Source organism: Meles meles, chromosome 4, assembly GCF_922984935.1.
Source record: "Meles meles chromosome 4, mMelMel3.1 paternal haplotype, whole genome shotgun sequence".
NCBI lineage: Eukaryota > Metazoa > Chordata > Mammalia > Carnivora > Mustelidae > Meles > Meles meles.
The window spans coordinates 160,621,690-160,647,671 of record NC_060069.1 but is presented as its reverse complement, the minus strand read 5'-3'; the positions used below and the strand labels follow the sequence as shown (position 1 = coordinate 160,647,671).

Below are 25,982 nucleotides of genomic sequence, written 5' to 3'. Positions count from 1 at the left end.
GAGTCTGTTACCACGTAATCTGATGGTCATACCTGACTCCAAGGTCCCCGGCCAGAAGGCAGGGTACCTAGACACTGGAGTGTGACAGGTGTGTCGTGGGAGAGGTAGATTCAGGCCAGACTGAGGCTGGCCTTGAGTGCTCGCATTCGGATTTTCCTCCTGTAGCAGTAGCCGGCCGTGGGAAGCGTTTAGGCTCGGAGCCATAACCCCAGAAAGCAGGTGGTTTCAAGACGGGAGAGGCAGAGGGCCAGGGGACAAATAAGGAACCCAACTCAAGAGCCTAGAAGACAGATCATTAGAGCAACCCTAGCAGGAGTCGGGGGAGGGTACAATATGAGATCTCTAGGAGGGAGAACCAGAACGATTAACGACCCATTGAGGGTGGGGAACGAGGGAGTGGAAAGAGGTGAGAATGACTCAGTTTCTCACCCAGGCTGTGGATTGGAGGGGGCGGGTGTTGTATTGGACCAAGAAAGAGAAGGAAGCAGGAACGGGATTGAGGGAGAGGGACAGCAAGAAAATAATGGGCAAGGTTCCAAATTTATTTTTTGATGGTATCTTCTGATTATAAAGATATACTTAGGAAATACACAATTTGCTAAAGAATGGTTTAAATCATCTGTAATTCTCTTACAGATAACTTCTTCAACTTTGGGGAGCATTTCTTTCCAGTATTTGGTCTGTGTGTGTGTGTGTGTGTGTGTATGTGCATTTAAAATTGTGATGTCACTACACAGATGACTTATATCCTTTTCTTCTTACTATAATCATTTCCTGACCTTGAAATTATTTTAAAAATATATATTTATTTTTAGCAAGAGTGTATGTGAGTGGGGTGAGGGGCAGAGGGCGACAGAGAATGTCAAGCAGACGCCACACGCAGTAAGGAGCCTGACCCGGGGCTCGATCTCACGACCCTGAGACCATGACATGGGCCGAAATCAAGAGTCGGATACCTAACTAGTCGGACGCTTAACTAGTTGGACGCTTGACTGAGCCGTGCAGCTGCCGCTAAAATACATTTTTAAGAGTTGCCTTGTGCTCAGTCCTAGGAGTGTACGGCAACGAGCCTATTCCTCTGCCGCTGGGCGCTTCGATCCCGTCCGCTATTTTCCGCCTTGAAAAACACAATGAATATGTTTGTAATAAATCTTCCTCCAAGTTTCAAAAAAAGAGTTTAAAAATACTTAAATAACCAAAATAAAATATTTCTGTAGCCAAAAAACAAAAACAACAAAGAAAGACACACACACACACACACACACACACATCAAAAAACCTTGAGGGGCGCCTGGGTGGCTCAGTGGGTTAGGGCTTCTGCCTTCGGCTCAGGTCATGATCCCAGGGTCCTGGGATCGAGCCCCGCATCAGGCTCTCTGCTCGGCGGGGAGCCTGCTTCCTCCTCTCTCTCTCTCTCTCTCTCTCTGCCTACTTGCGATCTCTCTCTGTCAAATAAATAAATGAAATCTTAAAAAAAAAAACCACCTTGAAATGGTATAAAAATACATGCAATAAAAGCTGAAGGCTGGACTCCCTGCAGGGGCGGGGTGTGAAAGCCTGCAACCTCCCCCTGCTTGTCCTGGAAAATCACAGAGGCGAAGTGAGAAAAATGAAAGAAACACAACGAACCACAAAAGCTTGGAGTTCCACATTTTTAGGGAAACTAGGAGGGAGAGATAAACCGCAGACTTCAAAGAATGCATGGGGGTTGCCAAAGGCAGCTGAGTGCGAGGGCAGAGGTCTTGGGGCAGAAATGCAGGGACGAAGGGACAGCTCGCCGTCCTTGGTTCCAGCCGCAGCCAGCCTAAGAAGGCACCAGGAGGCATCCATGTCCATAGATGAGGGACTGGCCCTGAGGTCCGAGAGTCTTACTCCTTCTTCCCCACAAAGGGCAGGGGGACCTCCTCAGAGAATGAGAAGAGTGAACACTCATATGCTCCGTGTTTCCAGAGACCAGTGTGCCTCTCGGGCAGCAGAGGAGAGAGATTGCCAGAAGCACGAAACCCGGGAGGCTATGAGAAACCTGCCTGCGCTGCCCCATGGGAACCCCTGGCAGGTAGAGCGAGTGATTTGCAAAAGAAATCTGCTTCCAAACCGATGAGCAGCTGTTACGAGGAATGACACGGGGAACAGCGTGGCCACACACACCGTCCCAGGAAGAGCGCTTGCCAGAAGAAAGTCTTCGGAGAGCAGAGAACAAAGGTGAGTCTGCATTTCAACACAAATGAGAAGGGAAAAAAAGAAGACAACTCATCAAAGCCGTTCCTCTGGCAAAGGAGGCCCAAAACGAAGAAAAGCAAATGTGTGGGGAGGATAGCAAAGTAATAGGAGATGAAACCCAAAATGACGAACTCAAGAAAGACACAAGAAAAAGACAAAATCCATCAGAAGACGCACCAGGGAAAAGAGAAGCTCGTGAAAATACAGGAAGTAGCGAGGCAGAGAGAAATGAGGCCAGTGAAATTTCGTGAATTTCCGTTGACGGAAATAAAGCAATATTTTTAAAGTATTATAAAATGATTACTGCAGAAGATAAGCAGGGCGGCGTAACACACGCATGATGAAGTTCACTGAAAAGTGGGGGCCAGAGCGGTGGATCCGAAGAAAGATTTAACTGTCCTTGACCCCAGATGGTCAGCATGAGACACGTCCCAGTTAAGAGTCTTCAGGGCAGGGGTGCCTGGGTGGCTCAGTCTTTGGTTGAGGTCATGATCCCGGGGTCCTGGGATGGAGCCCCTCATTGGGCTCCCTGCTCCGTGGGGAGTCAGCTTCTCCCTCTGCCCTTCACCACCACCGCCAGGCTCATTCTCTCTCACACACTGTCTCTCTCAAATAAATAAAATCTTAAAAAAATTAAAAATATAAAGGAGTCTTCAGGGCACCTAGAGACAACACGTCAAGGCACACGAAATAGGAGGGGGATAGAAAGCTGCTGTCAGTTTCCCCCAAGGCCACGTTCAAAGTCAGAAGGCAGTAATGCCGTTCCACAAGACAGGAGAGACAGAAAGAGAGGGTGGGAGGAAGCGAAATGAAACCTTTCTTTACACAAGCCAAACTTTAAGTATAAAGGTTACAAATGGTTTCTAACAAGCAAGGACTCGGGAGATACTGTTTCTATAAGGAACAATATTCTTTCTGAGGAAAATACTAGAAGGAAGCTTTTCCCAGTCCGGAGGTAAGTGTGTGTTGGGGGGGGTGGGGAGCTGGCAGGAGTGTGGGCGCCAGGGACCTAGAAGGACGCGGCATTTCCCTATCCTGAGCAGGGCAGGAATAGTACAACTAACCAGAACCGCGGAGGAAAGCGGGAAGAAAAACCCGAGGTAGAGTAAATCCGCTGTTCTCATCTGTGATGGGGAGCCCCAAAGGAAATCAATTTTAGTATATGTGCTGCCGAAGCGAGCACCCCAAAGGAAATCAAATAGAGCTGCGAACCTAGCTCGAGGGGCTTGTCCTTTCATCCACGCACTGAGACAACAAAGTCAGGTGATGGAGAGGGAGGGTGGGGAGGAAACGCCCATCTGGGGAGCCAACAGAGGCTGCACCAAGTGTAAGACCAGGGTACTCCCTCTCGGCATTACCTGCGCTGTCATTAGGAAGGTAATGAGCCTCCCTGGATAAAAGAACCACACACGGGGCTCCTGGGCGGCTCAACCGTGAACCATCTGACTCCTGGTTTCCGCTCAGGTCGTGGTCTGAGGGTCGTGGGATGGAGCCCGCCTTCAGCTGGGAGTCTGTCTGAGTCTCTCTCTCCCACTGCCCCTCCCACTCTCTCTTGCAAATCAAATAAATCTTAAAAAAAAAAAAAAGAACTACACAAAAAGCCAAGGAAAGCGAACAGATCTGCGGTGAACAACCATGAGCACGTTGGACGCACGAGGCAGAAACGCGGTCATCCTGTCCTGGGAAGGGACGCAGTGGGTTCAAGTCCTTGACTTGTAAAAAGGTTTCTTGAGTGCATCCTCAGAAGAGCGTCACTCTGGGGGACCTGGGAAGGTTGGAAATAAAGGGAGGGGCCCACCCCAGAAGGCCGCCACAACCATGAAAGGAGACCTGCCCTTTCATGTTGACTTTGTCCACACGTCCGTCAGGAATCGCCCCCTCACAAACAAGGAAAAATGCGCCCCCTCCTACCTTGTAAAGCCTTTTGGCTTAAATTGGTCCTAAGTACTTGACTGCTACTAAGGTCTTAGTCAAGTACTTAGGACCAATTTAAGCCAAAAGGCTTTACAAGGTAGGAGGGGGCGCATTTTTCCTTGTTTGTGAGGGGGCGATTCCTGACGGACGTGTGGACAAAGTCAGAGAACCCCACTGTGTCTAGAGCTGGCACGTGATGAGCTTTGTAGAAACACAGAGATGACCCTTCTGTCCTGGTCCGCGCGCCACAGCGAAACATCACGGACAGGGTGCAGGCAGGGGCTCAAACAACAGACGTTTAATTACTCATGGTCTTAGAGGACAGGAGTCCACAACAGACCCACGGATGGCCTCCAGGGCTGGTTTCCCCCGAAGCCCCTCCCCGGGGCTTGCAGACCCCGCCCCGCCCTGCTGCTGCGTCTCCCCAGGGCATCTCTGCCTGCACAGATTCCTGCTGCCCCCTTCCTCTTTTTATAGACACCAGTCGGAGGGGGTCAGGGCCCAGTCTCCTGGCCTCATTTTGTCTTTTTTTTTTTTTTTTAAAGATTTTATTTATTTATTTGACAGAGATCACAAGCAGGCAGAGAGACAGGCGGGGGTGGGGGGAAGCAGGCTCCCCACTGAGCAGAGAGCCCGATGCCAGGCTCGATCCCAGGACCCTGAGATCATGACCTGAGCCAAAGGCAGAGTCTCAACCCACTGAGCCACCCAGGCGCCCCTCATTTTGTCTTACTCTCCTGTGTAAAGACCTTGTCTGCAAATGTGCTAACATTCTGAGGTGCTGGGGTTAGGACTCCAACACATAGATCAGAGGAGACAGAATTCAGCCCATGACGGGAAAGTTTAGATTATAAAGATGTGAAAATGTACATCACATAGTAAAGCCGGGGTAATGAACATGGTTCGAATACACAGGCACAAAGGACAAAAGGCATCTTGCTTTCCAGCACCACGGGAACAGGCAGAGCGGCCACAAACTCCTTCGTAAGTTCCATGGGCTGGACCGACTGCAGGTGAAGCTTCCCGGTCCTGGGAAACCAAAGCGGGTGTTTGGGAACTAAAAACCAGTTCCCCTGGAAAACTCCAAAAAAATCTTTCTTAAATCTCTCTCTCTAGTGAAAGAGAAAACAAACTGAGCTAATTATTGTTTTTAGACCACAGTAAGAGACATCATATGTAAATTCTGAAATAAAGTAACCCAGCGCTCAGAGAAAGCTCCCAGCCACAAATAGAACAAAAGCAAATGTATTAGGGGCTCCTGGTTGGCTCAGCCCGTAGAGCACACAGCTCTGGATCCTGGGGTTGGGGGTTCAAGCCCCATGTTGGCCACGGACCCTACTTTAAAAAAAAAAGAGTTAATCATAGATCAAGAAGAAACTAAAGCAGGGGTGCCTGGGTGGCTCAGTCGGTTAAATGTCGGACTCATTTTCCGCTCAGGGCGTGATCTCAGGGTCATGAGAGTGAGCCCCGAGTCAGTCTCTGTGCTCATCGGAGACTTCTTGGGATTCTTTTCCTCTTCCTCTCCCTCCTCCTGAGCTCCTCCTCCCACTCGTGGGCATCCTCTCTCTCAAATAAAATCTTTAAACAAAAAGAAGAAAAAGAGGAAGAAGAAGAAGAAGAAGAAGGAGAAGGAGAAGGAGAAGGAGAAGAAGAAGGAGGGGAGGGGAGGGGGAGGGGGAGGGGGAGAAGGAGAAGGAGAAACTAAAGCAAAGAAAAAAGAGATTCATAAAACAGAAATGAGTAAGGGCAGTAAACAGTAGAAGTGACCAATAAAACCTTTTAAAAAAAATAAACCCTTAAAACAAATAACAACATAACAACGTTGGGGCACCTGGGTGTCTCAGTGGGTTAAGCCTCTGCCTTCCGCTCAGGTCATGATCCCAGGGTCCTGGGATTAAGCCCCATGTCGGCTCCATGCTCAGCGGGGAGCCTGCTTCCCCCCAGCCCCCCGCCTGCCTCTCTGCCTACTTGTGATCTGTCTGTCAAATAAATAAATAAAATCTTTAAAAAACAATAACAACAATAACCAAAAAGAACAAGGTTAACTCATGTGCTAACCTGATATAATAAAAAAGAGCACAGATATACAAAATGAGGAATGAGGAAAATATGAGTTACAAAGCAGAAAAAATGGGGAAAGGAATCACAAGACAGTTATGTTTAACTTTTAAGTATAAGTTGGAACCCTGGGTTAAAATGCCTAGTTTTACAAGAAGATATAATTTATCAAAACTGATTTTCATAGAAAGAGAAAATCTAAACAGACTGTTTCCACAAAATGTACAGAGAAATGTGCCAAGATGCTAGTTTGCAAAAGAACATCAGAAATTCTACCAAACTCTTAGAGAGAGGGTAATTCCATCGCCATACACACGCTCTTCCAGAGCGCAGGGAAAAGGGTAAACATCCAAATTACTTTTATGCAGGGAGCACAGTCTTGATAATATCTGACAGACTGCAGAAAAAGAAAACTACAGACAAAACACAGTTGTCGATATGGTTAGGAAAATGTTAGGGAAAACATGAGAAAATCAGAATCGAAAAGTACTAAAAGAAACATACATCACAGCCGAACAAAGGCTATTCCAAAAGTGCACGTGGTTCACTGTCAGGAAAGCTGGAAGCATAATCCACAACGTTAGTAAACGTAAGGAGAGAAATTGTGATATCCTCCACTGTTGATAAGGAAGTACCCGGGGCGCCTGGGGGGCTCAGTGGGTTAAAGCCTCTGCCTCCGGCTCAGCTCACGATCTCAGGGTCCTGGGATCGAGCCCCTCATCAGGCTCTCTGCTCCGCGGGGAGCCTGCTTCTGCCTCTGCCTGCCTCTCCTACTGCTTCCATGCTCTCTCTTTCACAAACAAAAATCTTAAAAAAGGACCTGACAAGACTGTAAAATTTATGATTAAATTCTCAATAAAATAGAAATAGATGGTATATCAGCTGCGGCTCTCCGGAGACATAGAACCCAGAGGATGTATAGATACATGGATATTTCATTTCATTTCATTTCATTTAGAGAGAGAGACAGAGAGGACGGCATATGCGCGTGAGCAGAGGAAGGGGCAGAGGGAGAGAGAGAGAATCTCAAGCAGGCTCCATGCCTGGCACAGAGCCTGATGTGGGGCTTGATCTCATGACCCTGAGATCAGAGTCTGACGCTCAACCGACTGAGCCACCCAGGTGGCCCACACAGATTTATTTTAAGGGATTGGCTCATGTAAGCCTGGCAAGTCCAAAATTTTCAGGGCATCCAGACAGGCTGGAGGCTCAAGGAAGAGTTAATGTGGTGGCTTGAGTCTGAAGGCTGTCTGGAGGCAGAATTTGGTCTTTTTCCTTGTAAGACCTTCAACTGATTGGACAAGGCCCACCTGCAGTCTAAAGGGTAATGTGCTTTACTCAATGTCCACTGATGTAAACTCCAATCTCATCTAAAAAATACCTTCACGGCAACATTGACACAAAACTGATCATGAGACATGGGTGCGTCCCGAACATAATAAGGCCCATCTTTCTCAGCTGGTAGTATCAGGTTTTAAAGTCAGGAACAAAATGAGGCAGTCTTTACTATGTAACACTCTACTGAGAGTCCTGGGCGACGTAAGCAACAGGGGAGAGGAAACAGATGCACAATCGGAGAGAGCCGAGGGCTACTATCAGTATTTGTGCATGACACAACCCTGTTCCTGCAAAACCCAGAACACTCCACCTGAAAAATCTCAAAGGAATTTGCTAAGAAAGCAGGACATGACCAAATTATTATATAGAAAGAAGCAGCCTTCCTAGTTGCAAACAATCAGTCAGAGATTTAATGGGAGAAAGATCTCATTTACAGAAACGACAACGAAAGGGTTAAATACCGAGGGAGAAAGTCAGTAAGAAATGGGCAAGACCCATGCCAAGGAGAGTTTACCATGTTCTGAAGGAACAGAAAAGAGAAGTTAACGAATAGGAACACATTTCCTCTTCTTGGAGAGGAAACCTCAACACCAGACAGGGGTCAAAGTTTCCCTAAGTTCAACTGTAAATGTATGTGATCCCAATAAACATCTCCGTACGTACTGCGCAGGGAGGGGGGGGCATCTATACAAACTGATTCAATTGTTCACATGAAAAAAGAGAAGAACAGCCAGGAGATGTCTGAAAAAGAAGGGCCGTGTGCATGCAGGAGTCATGACGACTATGAAAACTGCGCAAAATTTTAATACTGAAAGAGCCTGGTCCTGGCAAGTTCTGGACCAGACCATTGGAAGAGAAACGAACAGGAAAGAAAGGGAACGCAAGGGGAACAGACGTCCAGGAAGACGCCCAACTACACACAGCAACTAAGTGTGTCATAAAAAGGCACCTGAAGCCAGTGGAAAGCGTGCGCTATGTGATCACGACTGTGAGAACTAGGTACATCTTCCTACAGAAAATGGACCTCACGAGCGTATACTGCAGACGGACTAGAGATGAAATATTTGCCCCCACAAAAAAAGGAAGTCATAAATATAATCAGAAGGAAACATGTTTATAAGGTTTTTTTTTTTTGTTTTAAATTTTATTTATTTGACAGAGAGAGAGAGAGAGAGAGAGATCACAAGTAGGCAGAGAGGCAGGCAGAGAGAAGGGGAAGCAGGCTCCCTACTGAGCAGAGAGCCTGATATGGGGCTCGATCCCAGGACCCTGAGATCATGACCTGAGCTGAAGGCAGAGGCTCAACCCTATAAGGCTTTATAAATATCTTTATAAATAAAGATTTATTTATTTGAGGGAGAGAGACAGACAGGGAGGGGCAGAGGGAGAGGCAGACAGAAACTTCAGCAGACTCTGAGCTCAGCACAGAGCCGTATGCAGGGCACAATCTCATGACGTTGAGCCAAAACCAAGAGTCGGTCACCTAACCGACTGAGCCACCAGGTATCCCTGTTTATAAGTATTTTTTTTAAGATTTTATGTATTTATGTATGTATGTATTTATTTATTAGAGAGAGAGAGAGCATGCATAAGTTGGAGGGGGAGGGGCAGAGGCAGAGGGAGAAGCACGCTCCCCGCTGAGCAGAGATCCCGATGTGGGGCTCGATCCCAGGACCCTGGAACCCTGACCTAAGCCGAAGGCAGACGCTTCACTGATTGAGCCCCCCAGGCGCCCCAAGCCCCTGTTTATAAGTCTTATAAACTTGGAGTTGAGAAGGCTTTTCTAACAGACTTAAATCCAGAAGTCTTATCAGAAACTGTTTGGCAGATCTGAGTGTGTGTGAGTGTATACACACCTTTCTCAAAGGGAAAAACAAACCGCCAAAACCCAACAAATTCAGTCAAAAGACAGGACATACTGAAAAACAAAATTGCAACTGATCATCTCCCCCAAACCTTTGGAAACCCGTAACCATCAGCCCTGGTGCGTCTCGTGGGGCAGGCAGGGGGCCCGGCAGGCAATGGTGAGTTCAGATCATCTGTATTGCAGCCCTGTGAAGCAGCCTCAGTGGAAACATGATTTCGCAGCTGCAGATCCAAGCGGGAAAAGTTAGCCTGCCCAAATCACAGAAGATAGTATGAAGTTAACGTGTAAGGAGACTTCTGTTTGGAAAGCCTGTAATATGAACACCGATATATCTATGAGGGGGTTCCCTAGAAATCAGGCAACAGCCCGGTGGAAGAAAGGCCAAAAGCTGTCCGAAGTCGCTCAGAATGAAAGATGTGTAGACAAATGTCATTGTCCACTCATCCGCTTGGCAAAAATGCGCACGTTTAGCCACCAGCTTCTTGGCGGGAGAAGAGGGAAACAGGCACACTTGTGCATTACTGTGGGAGCGTGATTTGGGATAATCCTTATAAAAGGCAATTTCCCAGTCCTCATGAGGATTATAAATGGAGCTGTCTTCTGACCCAGCAGTTTCCCTCCCGGAAACGAATCCTACACGTGGACCTACCCATCATCATGTTTGTATAAGGTTATTCATTGCAGCCGCATTAGTGGAAGGAAACGACCGCAAACAACCGGGATGATGTCCGCAAGGGGCAGGTCACGTAAAGAATGGGACAAGCCTGCGGGGGACGCGGCACATCTGGGAGAGGCATAGGAGAACCTCCCAAGGTAAATTATGTGGGGAAAAGAAGAAAGCAAAATGGTGTATACAGTTCATTACCTTTTGTATTAACAAAGGGAGAGAAAAATAAACACATCTGATGGCCGACGCCTTAGGATTAATGAGAAGGCAACGCCAGGTGACCTCGTTGGCAAAAGGTGGGGAGCAGCACGGGAGGGGCCAGACACCAGGCAGATTGGAGGTCATGGGTGGGACGGAGATTTCTCACCATATGTCCTTTTGATTTGTGAATGCTGTAAAGATACAGCCTATTCAAAATGTAACTGGAGGAAACACAACAGCTCCAACATTGTGTTTTAGGCCAGAACTGGCATTAAAAAAAAAAAAAAAAAGCTAAAAAGCACAAGTATCAGAAAGGAGATAAAATTACCATCATTTGCAGAGGACCGAATTTTCTTCTTGGAAACCCCCAGACAAATCAAAGAACACAATCTATTAGGAGCAAAGTTTCTAATGCGGTCTGTTGCAGATCAATACAGAAACCTGCTGCTTTCAGATACACGAGCAATAACCAGTTTTAAAGTGTAATAAAAAAAAAATCTCATTCATCAGGACAAGAGAACATGCAAACCCCTAGGGAATTACGTGATCAAAGAATGGTGTGGATCCGCAGGAAATGAAGTTTGGGAGGGATACGGCCGGAGGCAGGTTCAGTCGAAAATCTCTTCTCGTGGACTCAAAGCCACCCTCTAAGAACAGTGCAAACTCCCCGGATTTATCTACACATTTAGCGCGATTCCAAAACCAATCTCACCTCGATAATTGCAGAAACACCATCCCGTGTTCCTAAAGGACACCTGGGAGAGTAAGTATGTAACATTGCAGGAGAGGACTAGCTGGGAGGAGGCGGTTATTCTGTATTAATCATATAGCAATACTAATTCTATTGGGGCGCCTGGGTGGCTTGGTTGGTTGAGTGTCTGACTCTTGATTTCGGCTCAGATCATGATCTCAGGGTCGTGAGATTGAGCCCCGTGTTAGGATCTGTGCTCAGCAGGGAACCTGCTTGATTGAGATTCTCTCCCTCCCTCTCCCTCGGCCCCTCCCACCCGTGCCTTCTCTTTCTCTCTCTCAAATGAATAAGTCTTTAAATTGAAAAAAAAAAAAAAAAAAGCCAACATGGAGGAAGTGCCAGAGGAAACCAGATTTGCACAGTAGGACATAAGGGTGGATAGGGGTGAGGCAAGGGACCACTGCTTTTTGTGAAAAGCCTCCTGGGATTTTTTGAACTTTTAATAATGTTGATGTATGACTTGAATGAAAAATAAATGAATTAGAAACCCCTAAAGTAGTCCTCTCATCCAGGATCCCCACTTCTGGAGGTAACAGGTCTGCGTGAATGCCGCACCATCGCTAGAGGCTTGTATCTTACACGCACCGCCCCGCCCCCCGCCCCTAGTAGATTTCCCTTTAAAAATGGATCGGATACTGGCCTATCATTCAGCAAACCGCTTATCTCCCTCTGCATTATTTCCTGGTTTGCCCACATTTCTATTTCTTTAGGATCGATTCCAGAGGAAGGATCGATTCGGATGACGTGGGTATTTTGGGGGCTCTCTGGAAGGATCACTCTGACTTAGCCCTCAGCAGCCCAGCTCGCAGCCGTTCACCTCTTCAGAAGCTATGGGTCATGAAAGGGTGTGTTTGCTTGATTTCTAACTACGGAAACATTTTGCATGCATTATAAGATCCATCGAACCTCTCCTGTTTCCTGACCACTGGGGTCCCACGTTTGCTTACAGCGTTTTGCATGCTTTTCTTCGGGGCTCCTACGTCCTTCTCTGGTGTTTCAAGGGCAGCTGGGATTTGTTTTACTGAGGGATGGTGAGACAGCAGGAGCGGAAGGGACTGTCTGGGAGGAAGATCCTGGGACTCAGGCAGCAAGTCCCATGGGGCCACGTGGCGAAGCACCAGGGACGACGGGGGGGGGGGGGGGGCAGAGGGAGGAGGAGGAGAACCCAGGAGCCTTCACTGAGGTTTCCACAGCAAGGAATGGGCAAGGCAGGGTGGAGAGGCTCAGGTCTGGCTAGATTCAGTCATCTCAGCAGGCTCTGGAGTGTCGGGGCTGTGGTCCTTCCCTGCCTGGTACCTGTCCCTGGTGTGATTTGGGCAGGGGACAGCAGCCCAGAGTGTGGGAACCAGGCAAAGGAGACAGGTGGGTGTTGCCTTTGAAAGGCCGGCACCCAGGGGCATGATTTACTCTGAAGGGAACTGCTAGCTCTTTCAAGGAATTGGTTAACTCTTGGGAGTCCGGTCTCTCTGCGGTCTGCAAGGCACCCCACGTCAAAGGGTCAGAGCACGGAAAATACAGACATGGTTAACACATTTGGTTTACCGGTATGAAATTTTTACATGCAAAGGACAGCAGGCCATTTTTTTTTTTTTTAACCACGATGACCCACTTAGGACCTTGGCCTACGGACTCATCCCGTGGGTAAGAGCTTCCTTTCCCCAGACTTCTGAATTTCTCTGAATATGTCTTCTTTGTGCCCTTGCCGTCCACCCTGTGGTTGAAAAATATTTTTAGTAACAATGTGTACCTGCCAGGGCCTGGTGTGAGGATGGAATGCCGGTCGAGCCCGTATGTCTGGCCAGAATTCCCTCTTCAGTAAACGTTAGCTTCTGTCCTTTTATTTGTAGATATACAAATATATATTTGTAAATGTGTAAACATACAAATATGTCCCCCCATGTTTTCCCTGGTAGCACTTTTCTTTAAGCATACATCCATTTTAATTTTTAAATATAATTTTCCTTTTGATTCTCAGTGTTTATCCTTTCTAAAGACAGACGCTGAATGGTTGAGTTCATAGGTCTAGTCATTAGACAAACTGTGGTGTTTCGGATCTGGACCTGCCACTGAGTGAGAACCTGGAGAAATCGTGGCACCTCTCTGTGACTCAGTTTCCTTCCCTGTGCGGCACCCAAAGAAGACAGGCCAGGGGCTGGAAAGGCACATTTGGGGATCCTCTCCCAAGATTTACTACATATGTAGCCTGCATATCGTGAAGATTCTATCTTACAGTAGAGCGGAGGAGTAAACATCCTTGGATAGCTGCTGGGTGTAATTACATGCACACACCCCAAGTTTACCAACAAATGCACACAGAATTTAAAAAAAAAAAAAAAAGCACAAATGTCATTCCAGTTTCACAACAGCACCACCTAGTGACAAACACACGAAACACACCCGCAACGTCACCCGCAGCTCAAGAAGGGCGAAATGATAAAGCGGCGGAGGAAAAAAAAAAAAAGACTGAAATCGAATTGTCTTTCTCATTATTAGAAAGCCACCATGCTATTCTGTTTCTCCAGGGCTATACTGCCTCACCTCCTCACGGTTTGAAACTCCTTCTTATCCCCTTTGTCACCAGACCCGTCTAACCGTGGAGAGAAGCCTGTTTGTCAAGGTCTGGGGCCGCTCGCCAGTCACAGCTGTCTTTGTGCATTGTTTCCGCTTTCCCCAAGTTGGCCGCATCCCTCTTGAGAAATTGCCCCGCTCAGGGGGACCCTTCCGTTTCAGGAAGGTGTGGCTCAGCACAGTGCCTGGCGAGGCCGTGGGGGGCAGAGGTTTGCTCTCAGGGGGACGGACCAGGGTCCACTCCCAGGCAGATACTTTCTGGCTGTGCATTCCTGGGCATGTGTCTGTCTGTTGGACTTGGAGGACACCACGTCCTGGCAGGGGGATGGGCAAGCAGAGCCCCTCAAGCACCCGCCTGGCCAAGGTCAGTTTCCCCCAGGAGAAGGCTGACATCCCGTTCAATCTTTCCACCCCTTAACCGTGCGTATCTATCCCTGGTCTCTCCATTCCTGAGAGTCCTTGCATTCCAAAGCGAGGTGGATCTCACAGACTGGGCTCGGACTCTCCCTACGCTCAGCCTTCTCTGTGATGCTTTCCAGGGCATCGGAGGCGAGCCGACGATGAGGACACGCACGACAGTCATCTCGGAAGCGCGACTTGAACAAAACAATTCCAAGTCCGACAAGTTGAAAGTATTGTTTATTCAAACAAACCAAACTCCTTTTATTTCCTTTTCCATGGTATACATCTTAAATTCATGGCGCATACAAGTAGAAAAATAAGATTCTCATAGAAAACTCGAGTTTTGAGGTGCACAACCTCCGGAGCAGGGCCACAGCCGTGGGGCCACCTCCGAGGCGGGGTGCACTCCCCCTCACCCCAACTGCTGGCCCACACGGCTTCCGTGTAACTCCACATGGCACGCCGAAACATAGGGGCCGCCCGGAACGGAAACGACAAGTTATCTTCAGCCTTTTCAGAATACATGTTGCACACAGAAATACATTCTGCAAAGCCCCGCCGCCGAGGGAGCACGGCTTCAGAAGACAAGGTGCGCAAGCTCCCGGCCCGAGCGGACACCCTGTGAGCAGCAGCGAAGTCACCCTTCTGGAGAACAAAACGAATCCCAGAGTGCAGGCGCTGAACCTGGGAGTTTCAAGCTTGCGGTCTGACTGTGGGAATGAACAGAAATAGCAGGAAATACCTCCCCCTAGATTACAAAAACCAGGCTTTTATCCACACATGGCCAATCCCACTCGTTCCGTGTTTTAGACACGCTGATTTCCGAAGTACACGACCCTTGTTCATGCAGCCCCTCACATGTTCCGGGTCGTTCCAAGTCCAGACAGGACCGCCAAGCTCACGGTTAAGAGTGTGTACACCTTCCCCCTGGATGACACATTACTTCCAAGAAGGAGAAGGAGAAAAAGCAATTCCAAGTCGTTACCCCTAGCAACAGAGAACACAAAGTCGTACAAGGAAATGGAATTAAGGAAGCTTATTTTGGGTGATTTTCACTATAGATGAAACAGATCCTTAACCAGCTTTGTTTTTTACCTCGGAAAGATCATCTTTTAATGTTTTCGTAACTTCCATTCAGAAGCATTAACTTCAAAATTGTAAGGCTTTGTAATTTTACTTCGATGGGTAGACAGAAGCAAGGGAAACCTTGGTTTTATGGGAAACTTTTAGCGGCCTGTACAAAACGGCATTACAAAACAGAGAAAAAGGAAGCCCCGCCCTTTGGAGACACCTGCCTTTCCATGGTCTTCTGGTCCATGCATGTCCCATGGAAAAAATACATATACTCCAACTTCAATGAAGAAAATCCTGCAGAAAAACCCCATTAGTGATGCTACTCTATGAGCCTCTTTTATAAGCCGATCATGTGCAATTACATAAATCATTATTACAAATCTGTATTGGCAAAATACCGTGGATCTGGAGTACATCTGTGTATGACAATGTCCACTCTACCGGCTTATCCACTTCCATTGCTGCACAAATAAGGCTCCCTCTGGGGGCGCCTGGGTGGCTCAGCGGGTTAAAGCCTCTGCCTTCGGCTCAGGTCATGATCCCAGAGTCCTGGGATCAAGCCCCATATCAGGCTCTCTGCTCGGCAGGGAGCCTGCTTCTTCTCTCTCTGCCTGCTTGTGATCTCTGTCTGTCAAATAAATAAAATCTTAAAAAAAAAAAAAGCCTCCCCCTGCAAAGGGAGCTGTCCACGTCTCCTCACCGCCCCACGGGCTCAGGCAAACGCCGATGAGCAAATACTTAGAGGCGAGAAAGGGATTTTACTAGCACACCTGTCCTGTGTCCTGAGATGCTAGCTGGACACAACCAGGCTCTCTGCTTTGGCAGCCAGTACCCGAGGGCGTCCCAGGACACATGGAGGCCTTTGGGCTTCGAAGGTCAGGTACCCTGGAGCGGCTCTTGCGGTGCGTGGGCTGGATCTGGATTTATCCGGATCTGGATTGACGGACTGAGGTCATGTGTCCTCATAACACTCGAAATTAACCCCAGGCGACTTGAGGTTTCACAGATGCACTGATGTCACAGTAGGGCAGATGTTCTCACCAAACCAGGACGTGTCCCCAAGCCCCGCCTGGCTTCACTAGGACACCCAGAGAGCCTACTGACCTGCACATTCTGACTAGGACAGGGGCAGCTCCAGGACGGCAAGGCCCCTGCAAGATGCTGCAAGGCCACACTGATGCAGGGGGGTGGTGGGGGGCTGAGGGGCGGACACTCCTTTCTGCAGAAGTGTCTGACGGCAGGTGTTCCCCGAGAAGGAATGTGCTCAGGAACCAGTCGGATTCTTTCTGAAACCAGCGGGCTGCCCCGGCAGGGTTGGGGGATGTGGCTGTGTCCGAGTCGCTGTGACCTTCAATGTGACTGTCAGATGCTCAAACCCCAAAGTAACTGCCGACCACCCGTGCTCACTTCAGCCTCTTGATCCTGTCCATCGATCCCTGCGCACAAACTTGAACCTACAGCCTAAGGACCGTGACTTGCTCGGGAGTTCACGCGTCTGCAGTTTTGTTAGAAGGCAGGTGTCTAAATATGGCTGCAAAGCAAGGTTCTCTTTGACCAACTGTAATCCTGAGGTTCCTTTGGAAAGTTGCTGGAAAGTAGGGGCACAAAAAAAAAATCACTTCTAAGGGTGGAAATGGGTAGCCCAGAACCTCCTCGGATGTCCTCAGTTTACCCAGACTTTTGCGGTCATCTGCTGACCAAGGGATACAACTTCCTTTCCCCATTCTAGAAGCTTCTAGGTCCCAACCATCCCCTTTCCTATTCCTCCAAGGAACCAGTCTTCACCTGGCTGGGGCCAAGTGTAAGGGGGGACATTCTCCCTTGGCCCATGTTGACATGAGACACATGACTCCAGGTCAAACACTTTGGAGACGTGGGACTCGTGGCTGTGCGGATCACCTCACATCTCCAGCGGACGCTGCCACTTCACGGGTAAATCTGAGGGTTCCTGGGACGAATAAAAGCCACTTCCCCAGAACAGCTTCTTCTGCTTTCTTGGACGGCATACTTTGCTGTCAAAGAAAGCAGAAGATGTGTCTTCTTTCCTTCCCCACTCTCAAAATGTATTTTTCCTGCTGGCCATTTAATTGGTAAAGCGCCGTTAAGTCCAAATCTGAAATTCTTAAAACCCACCAGAAATGTACACGGCAGCAGCTGCCGTTGCAGAGTTTCCTTGGCACTAAAAATCTAGTATCTCCCAAATTTTACATTTTACGATGTTTAGTAGTTTTTCCTAAAATAGAAAAAAAAAATCGGTGGCAAGCATTTCATCTGAATAGTTCTGTGATCTGTTCTGATCAGTTTGTGCAGGACAAAGGCACACCGGGAGCCCACCAAGGGTCTGGTTCCCGCTCATAAGGAAAAGTTGGTGAAACTCGATCATTGTTGCTCAGGGAACAGGCTTTTGGGGGAAGTGATTTATTCCCCATGACTCATGCGGCCCTAGGCCAGAACTTAGAACTGAACCATGCTTGGCAATCCACGATGCAGGGGCCTGGTAGATGAATGTGACAAATTTTCATTTGCATAGGAACCTATTAAATTAGGACAATCTTCTCTCACTTCTTCAGTAAGTTAATGTGATCCCTAAATCAGGCCTGCTTGTAGTCCCCAGAGCTCTGAGGAGCTGTTACTGCTGCCTTGCTGGGGATTACTTTCCTAATTTTGAATTATAACTGACCCCAAGGGATCCCCAACCCAAAACCTCTGCATCTCCGAATGAGTCAGGTAAAATCCTCCCAAACGTTCGGGAGTGGACTGCGTTCCAGCAAACATTCTAAGAAGTCACATGCCAAGAATGTTTAATGCCAGGTACTTATTTTTTGGTTCAGAAGAAATACAGCAGAATCTACAGGAGACACCAGACAATCTGGTACCAACCATGATGGTGTGTTTTAAAACTCCCGGGATGGGGGCGGGGGGAGAAAAATCAGACGCAGCCATCATCTTGTTTCTTGCTAGTTTCCATAGTTCCAGCTGCTAAAGACAGGATTTTGTTTGGGGCTTCCAAATAACTTATCAAGGATACAAAGTATCACCCTAGTGAAAAAACATTTTCCAGGAAGCAGCATCCATTTCTTACGGGAGAGTTGACAGCATCTGACAACAGGAGAATGCTGAGAGCACCTTTCGGGAAAGAACCATCGTCCAGCCTTTTCCAAAGTAGGCTGCAAGGTGAAAATGGGCCCCTCAGACGGTTGTTACTTCCTTTCCCGCTCAAAGCCAGCCTCCTTGAAGGTTCTCCAAGCTCAGTATCAACTTATGGAACTTGAGGAGGTGGGTGTCACCAACCGGGGTTTTGACTCCAAGTCCAATTCTCAACAGCAAGGCATGCCAGGAAAATGTCCCCCGTTCAATTGTCTGTTTCATTCTTGTTGCTAAGTTATGCTTTTGTAATTTAAGCATTTCCATTAGAATGTCACATCCAGTGACATCTGAGATGAAAAGGTGGAGAAATCGGAGAGGAAATGCAGAGCATTAGAGCACACTTCTTTCAAAGACCCTAGCTTGAAATCGACCCTGCCCTTAACCTGTGCTCTCGGAACAGTACCTGCTGATCTACGCCAACAGAAAGGTTCCCAGGTCAGAAACCGAACATGGGAAACTGGAGAAGATGCCTGTGTGAGGGAGTAAGTAGCCAAAGGAACGGGGTGATCTCTGCAACTCCCTCCTTTTCTTTCAGGGGTCCAGATTTTCAGAGCAAGGGGAAGGTCCGCTCCATGAAGGATGGCCTTCCCTTCCGTGCAAAGTGGACCATAAAACAGGAACCAATGAAAAGGCCCATGGGACGAGAGAATTAGACTTCCAGTGATGTCTAATACTGAAATGTACTTTCGAGTTACTACCATTCACCCAGCCGAGACCAGACACGATAAGGAGTACTTGGTAACGGCACCCCTCTGCCATGACCCCACGTCCAGAGGGCCTCATACATGCCGCACTCAGACAGTGTCTTGAAGAGGGCCCAGAAGGCTCAGGTTCTAAGACACAACTCAAACCTGCTGCTGCTGGAGCATCCACCAGGACACCACGACATGTGTGAGTGACCCCACAGTTCTCCAGCCACACAGTCCCCAGTATGGACGTGCCCCGGTCCAGTGAGCAGAGCCGATGGCTGAAACACCCCCACGCAGGCTGTCTTGGACCTAAATGACGATCCAGCCAGAGGAGACACTCCAGTCAGCCCTTTCGGTAGGGTTCTATCATAGATCCAGCCCATCCCAATAGTGATGCAAAGCGAACACTGAACTTGGCATACAAACGAGAGACGGGATATTGCCTTTGAACCCGTCTTCTAATTATATCTGATCAGGGAAGGCTGACTGCATCGAGCTAAGGCTTCTGCTTTTTTTTGGGCGATGAAATTAATTGATCAAATAAATGGTAGTAGGAGGGAGGTACCCCGCAGAAGGAGAGCACCACACACCCACCTCATCACCGAAGACTGAACACGCCATGGGGAGGAAGCGTGTGGGTCCACGGCTCTGCAGATGTGCTCAGGCGTCTGTGCTAGAGTCTAGGGGTTTCTGGCAAACACAGGGCCTGAAAGCGTGGGAGAAGTTCCTTCAAGTCCTCTGCTCGTCTGGTGTCTTCCTTCCCCAGAGAGTTGGTCAGAAGGATGGGCACTGAGCCATTTCCTGCTTTCCCTTCAGCCAGAGAGTTGGAAACACAAACAACTGGGCTAGTGGCGTGGGATCTGCTCTTCTCACCAGAACACCTTTTGTTAATTTTAAGGAAGAGTAAGCATGTGAAATAACAGCCCACTTGGCGACAGAACAGCACCTGTTACCCTTGCCTGTTGGAAGGAGGATTCTTTTCAGCAAGGGCAATGGCTGGACCCAGGCTGCCCGTAGCCCTAGCTGGGCACAGAGCCCTGGGCAAAGTCTCCACAGAGGTAGCTTTTTTATCTTTACACCAACAAGACTACAGAAGCACTGAGTACAAAAGTGTAGGTTTCCTTCCCACTCTACCACAATGGACAAAGGCTTTCCTCTTCAGAAGAGGCTGGTGAAGACCACGGAGTGATGTTCCCCTCAGAGAAGGTTCTGGCTCTCACTCAGAGCACAGAGAGGCTCAGACAAGGGCTCTGTTTCCGGGTCAGAAGCAGGCAGGATGGTGAGATCGTCAGGCCCCAGGCTGGTTCTCTTGCCACCATATCGCAAACCTCTTGTACTCTTGGACCCAGGTGCAAAATACCCTTAAATGTGATTAATAGGAAAAGCTTCCCATCAGCTAAGAGCAGTTATGAACCATGAGAGCTCATGGCTCCAGAGATGGAGGAAGAGGAGAACTAGCCAAAAGCTTGCCCCCTCCTTTTTTTTTTTTTTTTTTTTTTTTTTTTTGGTGGCACACCTAGACAGTCTGGCATAACCAGTCCCATAAAGCCTGAAGCCCAATTCACTCTGTTTTGGTTTAGAATGAGGTGGTTTTTATTATAATTTTTCTTGGAAGTGAGGGAGAAGAAGGAAGCTTTAAGATCAAGAATCAGAATACAGTGAATCTGGAAGGCATCTGGGAGCAGAACAGATGTGAGACTAGTGGACCCAGGAAGACACCCTGCCTCATGACCTCGCCTGCTCCACGGGTAACGGACTTCTCTTTGCTGAGAGTTCAAGGTCGCTCGAGCTGGGGTTCCGCTCGCTCTTCATTTCCAGCGATGCCGGACGAGTGAGGACTCGTCATTGACCACCTCGGGGTCGCGGGGCAGGTGCCGACACGGAAAGGGAAGTAGCAGCAGGACGACGAGGGTGAGAAGGATGATTCCACACACACTCATGAGTGCGTAGGACACGATCCACAGGATGGGCTCAGTCAGAGGCAGGGCGGGGACGCAGTTGCTGGCTATGTCGTCTGTCGAGAAAGGCCCAGAGATTTCGGACACCGGAGCACCTGCAATTTCTGAGGAGACAGAAAGGGGAGAACCCACAGCTATGAGGTGAGCAGTCCATCTGCACCCTTGGGCAAAAGAGAGAAAACGCTTGCGTTAGGAAACGTGCTGCGCGAATCCCGGGATATCCCTGCCGTCGTCAACCTGACTTCACGCGCTCTGGTGACGACTGTCCTCTCAGTCTGACACACACTCTGAAGGGGTTCCAGGACTACCCGACCAGACCAGGAGATTCTTCCCCAGCCCCTTGCTCGTACCGTGTCCCACCGACAACGTAGGGAGAACCCGGAATCAGGAGGGGTACATGAGGGTGAAGTGGAATTTCTGGCCACCCGGGAACAAAGGGACACACAGCTGTAATTCGCCGGATGACCGGTGCTTGCGGGCCCTGGGGTAACAGCATTCCCAGGGAAGGAGGTGAGAGGATTTCTTAAGGCAGGTTTGGGGACTACCAGTCTTCATTTCTCTCCATTGGACGTATCTGCTCTTCTCAGAAGTACAGACTTTACCTGGCATTTTATGTTTCACTTGCAAAAAGAAAAAAGCATTGTTCCCCGCCTCACCCATGTTTAATCACTACAATGAACATTTAGGCATGAAAAAGCAACGTTGCTACGCATTTCCTATCTCTGTCACTAAAGCCTCAAGACCCTAATGCCTAAATAACTCTTTCTTTCTTTCTTTCTTTCTCTCTTTCTTTCTTTCTTTACTGAAGAAAGAAAGAGTCAAAATAACAACGGAACAATGGTCTTAACAGAATGGTTTAAAATGAGGGAAGACACAGACTGGGTGCAAACATTTTCTTGCTAATGTGGATTCTGTTTGTATGGATTCGGGGCTCTTCTGCATGAGCTGGACAAGTCCAGCAACACACCAGGGCCTTCCTGCACCCAGGATGCACCAGGGCCTGCCTGCACCCAGGGACGGGGGAGGATGGTCTTGTGTCCATCAGGAGCCCAGATGCCCACGGCCGAAGCCGCCACTTAAAACACACACTCATTGGCCATTTACATAATGTCTGTTACAATTTCTTTTTCTCCTGTTTTGCAGGGATCCTTTACATGGTAAAACCTGAAGCGGCAAATGCCCTTCCACAGTAGGTCATCTGTCTTGTTAAAAACTCACCTGCTCGGTGGCTAGAGAAGCTTTAAGGCATAAACTAATGCGGGGGAGGCGTGCTCGGTGCAAAGACCCTGAAACCGCCGAGCAACAGGCCAGGAGCGTCACTGGAAACCATTTCTTCTTCCAGACCGGATGGAGGAAGAGCGGCCAGATTCACGCCCGACCCAAGAGAACTGAAATACTGGGCAAAACACATGAAGAAACAGAGTCTCCGAAGATATTGCCAATGGAGCAAGGAGCACGACGTCCTGCGAGATGGGAGGACAGATGAAGGGAGCCCACAGTGGCCCTGAGAACATTTCTGGGTTTGGGAGGGAGGCATGGGCAGAGGTGGGCAGCCTCCTGGGCCGGAGGGGCAGGGCAAGGCTGGGAGGGCAGGGTTGGGAGGCAGGGCAGGGCTTGTTGGGGGGCAGGGCTAAGGCTGGGGACAGGGCTGAGGGGTAGGGCAATGGGGCTGGGGGGCAAGGCTGAGACATTGGGCTGGGGGCTCCTGGAGTTTGAAGGCACAATGTAGGGCAGAAATCCCATGCATCCCAAGGGCAAGGCTGAGTGCTGACCACAAACGAACGGAGGCTGGTCAAAGGACACTGGAAAAGATTAGAAACAAAGAGCTCGGAGCTCCCGGGCTGAGAATAGTACCCAGGGCCAACTGCTTCCTGCTTACTATGCTTCCCCAAGTGGAAAAAAGAAAAAACAAAAACAAAAACACCCAAGCAGGAATTCAAAGGGCATCCGTTAGAGTCTTAAGGGTCTCTCCTCCGTCCCGGTGGGGCCCGGGGGGAAGGAACCGCACATGGCACACTGCTCTGAGCTCATCTAAAGCTTCCAAGCAAGACAGGCGGGACTCGAAGTAACCTAAATGTGACCCAGGACACAGCCCAAGAGCACCACCAAGAGGACGCAAGTGTTCAGCACCCTTCTGGCTACTGGGACCCAATTTCAACCGGCGGGGGGTTAAATTACCAACAGGCAATTCTCCCACCCCAGCAGGGTGTGCAGGCATTCAACTCACTCCTGACACTATCTACCCGGAAACAGGATCAGATCCCACAGGCGAAGTCCTACCTGCCTGCCCCTCCCCCACTACTTACGTGGAGAGTTAAAAGCCCAGGGTGTTGTCACCTGTGCTTCTGACCCGCCCTTTTGCACCAAAGACGTCTCAAGATTTCTTTCCGGGTCATTGGCTCTGGACCTCACCCCACCAAACCTCACTTGTATCTAAAACTTCAGCAGAGGTACCAACCACTCCCGGACCTTGAGCTTGACTAATCTGCAGGAGTGGCTCAGGGAACTCAGACAACTCACTAGATTACTGGTTTATGACAAAAAGCCTGTAACTCAGGAACAGCCAGATGAAGACATGCCCAGGGCAGGTCTGGGAAAGGGAGGGGGAGCTTCTGTGCCCTCCAGGGACCCCAGGGGTTCACCAGCCTGGAAGCGCTCTGAACCCTCTCCTTTTGGGTTTTTATGGTGGTGTCATTGCACAGACCTGACAGATGAAATCACTGACCCCGGGAGACTGCTTCAACCTCCAGCCACTCTCCCTCCCCCAGGGAATGAAAGTTCACCCAGGAATAAAAGTTCCCCCAGGAGTCGCTGGCCAGCCCCAGCCTTGGAGGCTTCCCAAAGTCCTTATTAACATAACAAAACACATCTTATCGCTTAGGAAATTCCAGGAGCTGGGTGCCAGGAATGGAGACAAATACCAAATACATATTTCTTGTAAATCGTAATGTCCCAAGCACCCGGCAAGGTGAAGTTCAGTGTCTGGCGTCCAATAGAAAAATGCCCAAGTGTGCAGAGAAGCAGGAAAACACAATTTGTAACTCACAGAAGTAGAAAAACAATTCACGCACGGCAGGGGGGGGGGGATCGATCATTTGCAGCTTGGCGAGAAATGACACAGATGGTAGTATTAGTAGACCGGCTAGGAAGTAACAGTTCCTGTGACTGCATTCCACTGGGGACGCCGGAGGGAACATCAGACGTGAGAAGCAGGGACACAGGAGCCATAATCAAGACCTGAGTCAAATTTCTAGAGATACAAACTACAGGATGTGAGACAAGAAATACACTACATGGTATTAATAGAATATATATCTGCAGGAAAAAAAAAAAGAAAAAAAAAAAAGACTGGTCAACTTGCAGACATAGCAGAAACTATCCAGGAAACACAGAACAAAATCCTGAAAACATAAAGGGAGAACGTCAGTAAACGGTGGGACCACGTGAAGAAAACTCAGTATCCATGTAGTCAGGGGCCCCCCGACAGGAGAGATGGGAGGCACAAAGCACTGGAAAAAATAATCACCAAATCCTTCCCAAACTTGAGGGCAACGGTGAGCTCACAGATCCCAGAGGCTCAAAGATTCCCAAGCCTGAGAACCACGAAGTAGCTTACACCAGCTTGCCGCTGAAAACCAGCGATAACGAGAGAGTCATGAAAGCACAGAGGACAAAAGCAAAACGAAATATTCGTATGAAGGAACGAAAAGGATGACAGCTAATATCATCTCACAGATGACTGTGGAGTGCGGGAAAGGAAAACCTGCTCAACCCAGCATCCTGTACCAAGCAAGAGTGTCCTTCAGGGTGAGGATCAGGATGTTTTCAGACATACACAGGCTGGAAGAATTCTTCCCAAGAAGAGCCACACATACTAGCGTATTAGCCAGCGTTAGAGAAGGACATCCTGCCATGGGCGATGGACACGGACAGCCCTGCAGGACACGGCGCCAAGTGAAATATAAGCCAGACGGAGAAAGACAAACTCGCAGGGTCTCACTCGTGCGCGGAATCTCAGATAGTCCAGCTCAGAAGCGGAGAGTAGAGCAGTGGGGGTAGATCGGAAGAGAGGAAGAGAGGAGAGAGAAGGAGAGGAGAGGAGAGGGAGGAGGAAGGCTAAAGAAAGAAGGGAAGGGAATAAAAAAAGACAGTGGTACCCGTGTAGGCTGATGGATATTAGCTGGCGGTCATTATTTTACCATACTTACATATAGTAAAACCTCATACTTAAATAAAAAACTTAACTTACATGTTTTTATATGTAGTTAAAAAGACAACCTACATACCTTACATGTATGAAGCTTTTATGTGTCAATTAGACCTCAATGAAGCAGAAAAAAAGAAAGAAATCATCACAGTCCACTTGCACTAAAATTACACGAACAGACGACCTTCAATCAGATCCGTGCTGGCCACGGAAATCAGGACCCACACAAAGGAGAGGCGCGCATCAGACGTGGTATCTACCTGGGCAATGATCACATCCGCACTTTTCATTTTAAATACTTAGGGAGCTAACTGGTTTAAGGCAAAAATGACATCGGTGTCATGGGTGGTTTAGACGCGTGTGTAAGTCACATGCCAGCAAGATCGCGAGGGGTGACAGAAAGGAGCGCACGGGCCCCGGAACTTCTCCTCCTGTGGTCAGCAGCAGTGAGCGTCCCTCAAAGGTGCACGCTACAAATCCCCCAGCAACTGCCACGTGGACACAGAGCCCTAGCCGAGATAAAGAGAAATAAAAATAATCCAAAAGAAGGCAGAAAAGGGGGACAAGAAAAGAGACAAAGAGAAAACACGGGGCCACATGATAGGAGGAAGGACCGTCTTGTCAATCACCACATTAAACAGGATCCACACGGGGGTGGGGGGGGTGTGGGGTCAGCAAACTTTTTCTGGAAAAGGATCAGAAAGTAACGTGTTAAGGCTTTGTGGGCCATGGAGGATTTTTGTCACATTCTTTTCGGATTTTTTCACACCCCTTTAAAAATGTAAAGCCATTTTTACAGGCCATACCAAAAAAAAAAGACAAGACAGGTCAGATTTGGCCTGCAGGCTGTTATCTGCCAATCTCTGGTCTAAACACCCCAAAGAAAAAGCAGAGATGGTCAAATTAAGATAAAAAGCAAGA

The 25,982-nt window shown here is 48.6% G+C and overlaps 1 protein-coding gene across 3 annotated transcripts in view; it reads right to left on the bottom strand.

Moving 5' to 3' along the window:
• Positions 1-14,205: 14,205 nt before the first annotated feature.
• BACE2 (beta-secretase 2) overlaps positions 14,206-25,982 on the bottom strand; it is an 85,126-nt gene continuing 73,349 nt past the window's right edge. The window contains exons 9-10 of one of the 3 annotated variants that reach the window (XR_006817986.1): positions 16,165-20,958; positions 14,206-15,354 (exon numbers count right to left, since the gene is read on the bottom strand). Coding sequence is in view for 1 of the 3 variants with exons in the window: in XM_046001737.1 (XP_045857693.1) it covers positions 20,705-20,958 (254 nt within the window). In the remaining 2 variants the exon portion in view is untranslated. Of the gene's footprint in view, positions 20,959-25,982 lie in introns of all 3 variants that reach the window. The other 2 variants (XR_006817985.1, XM_046001737.1) reach the window with 2 other exon arrangements.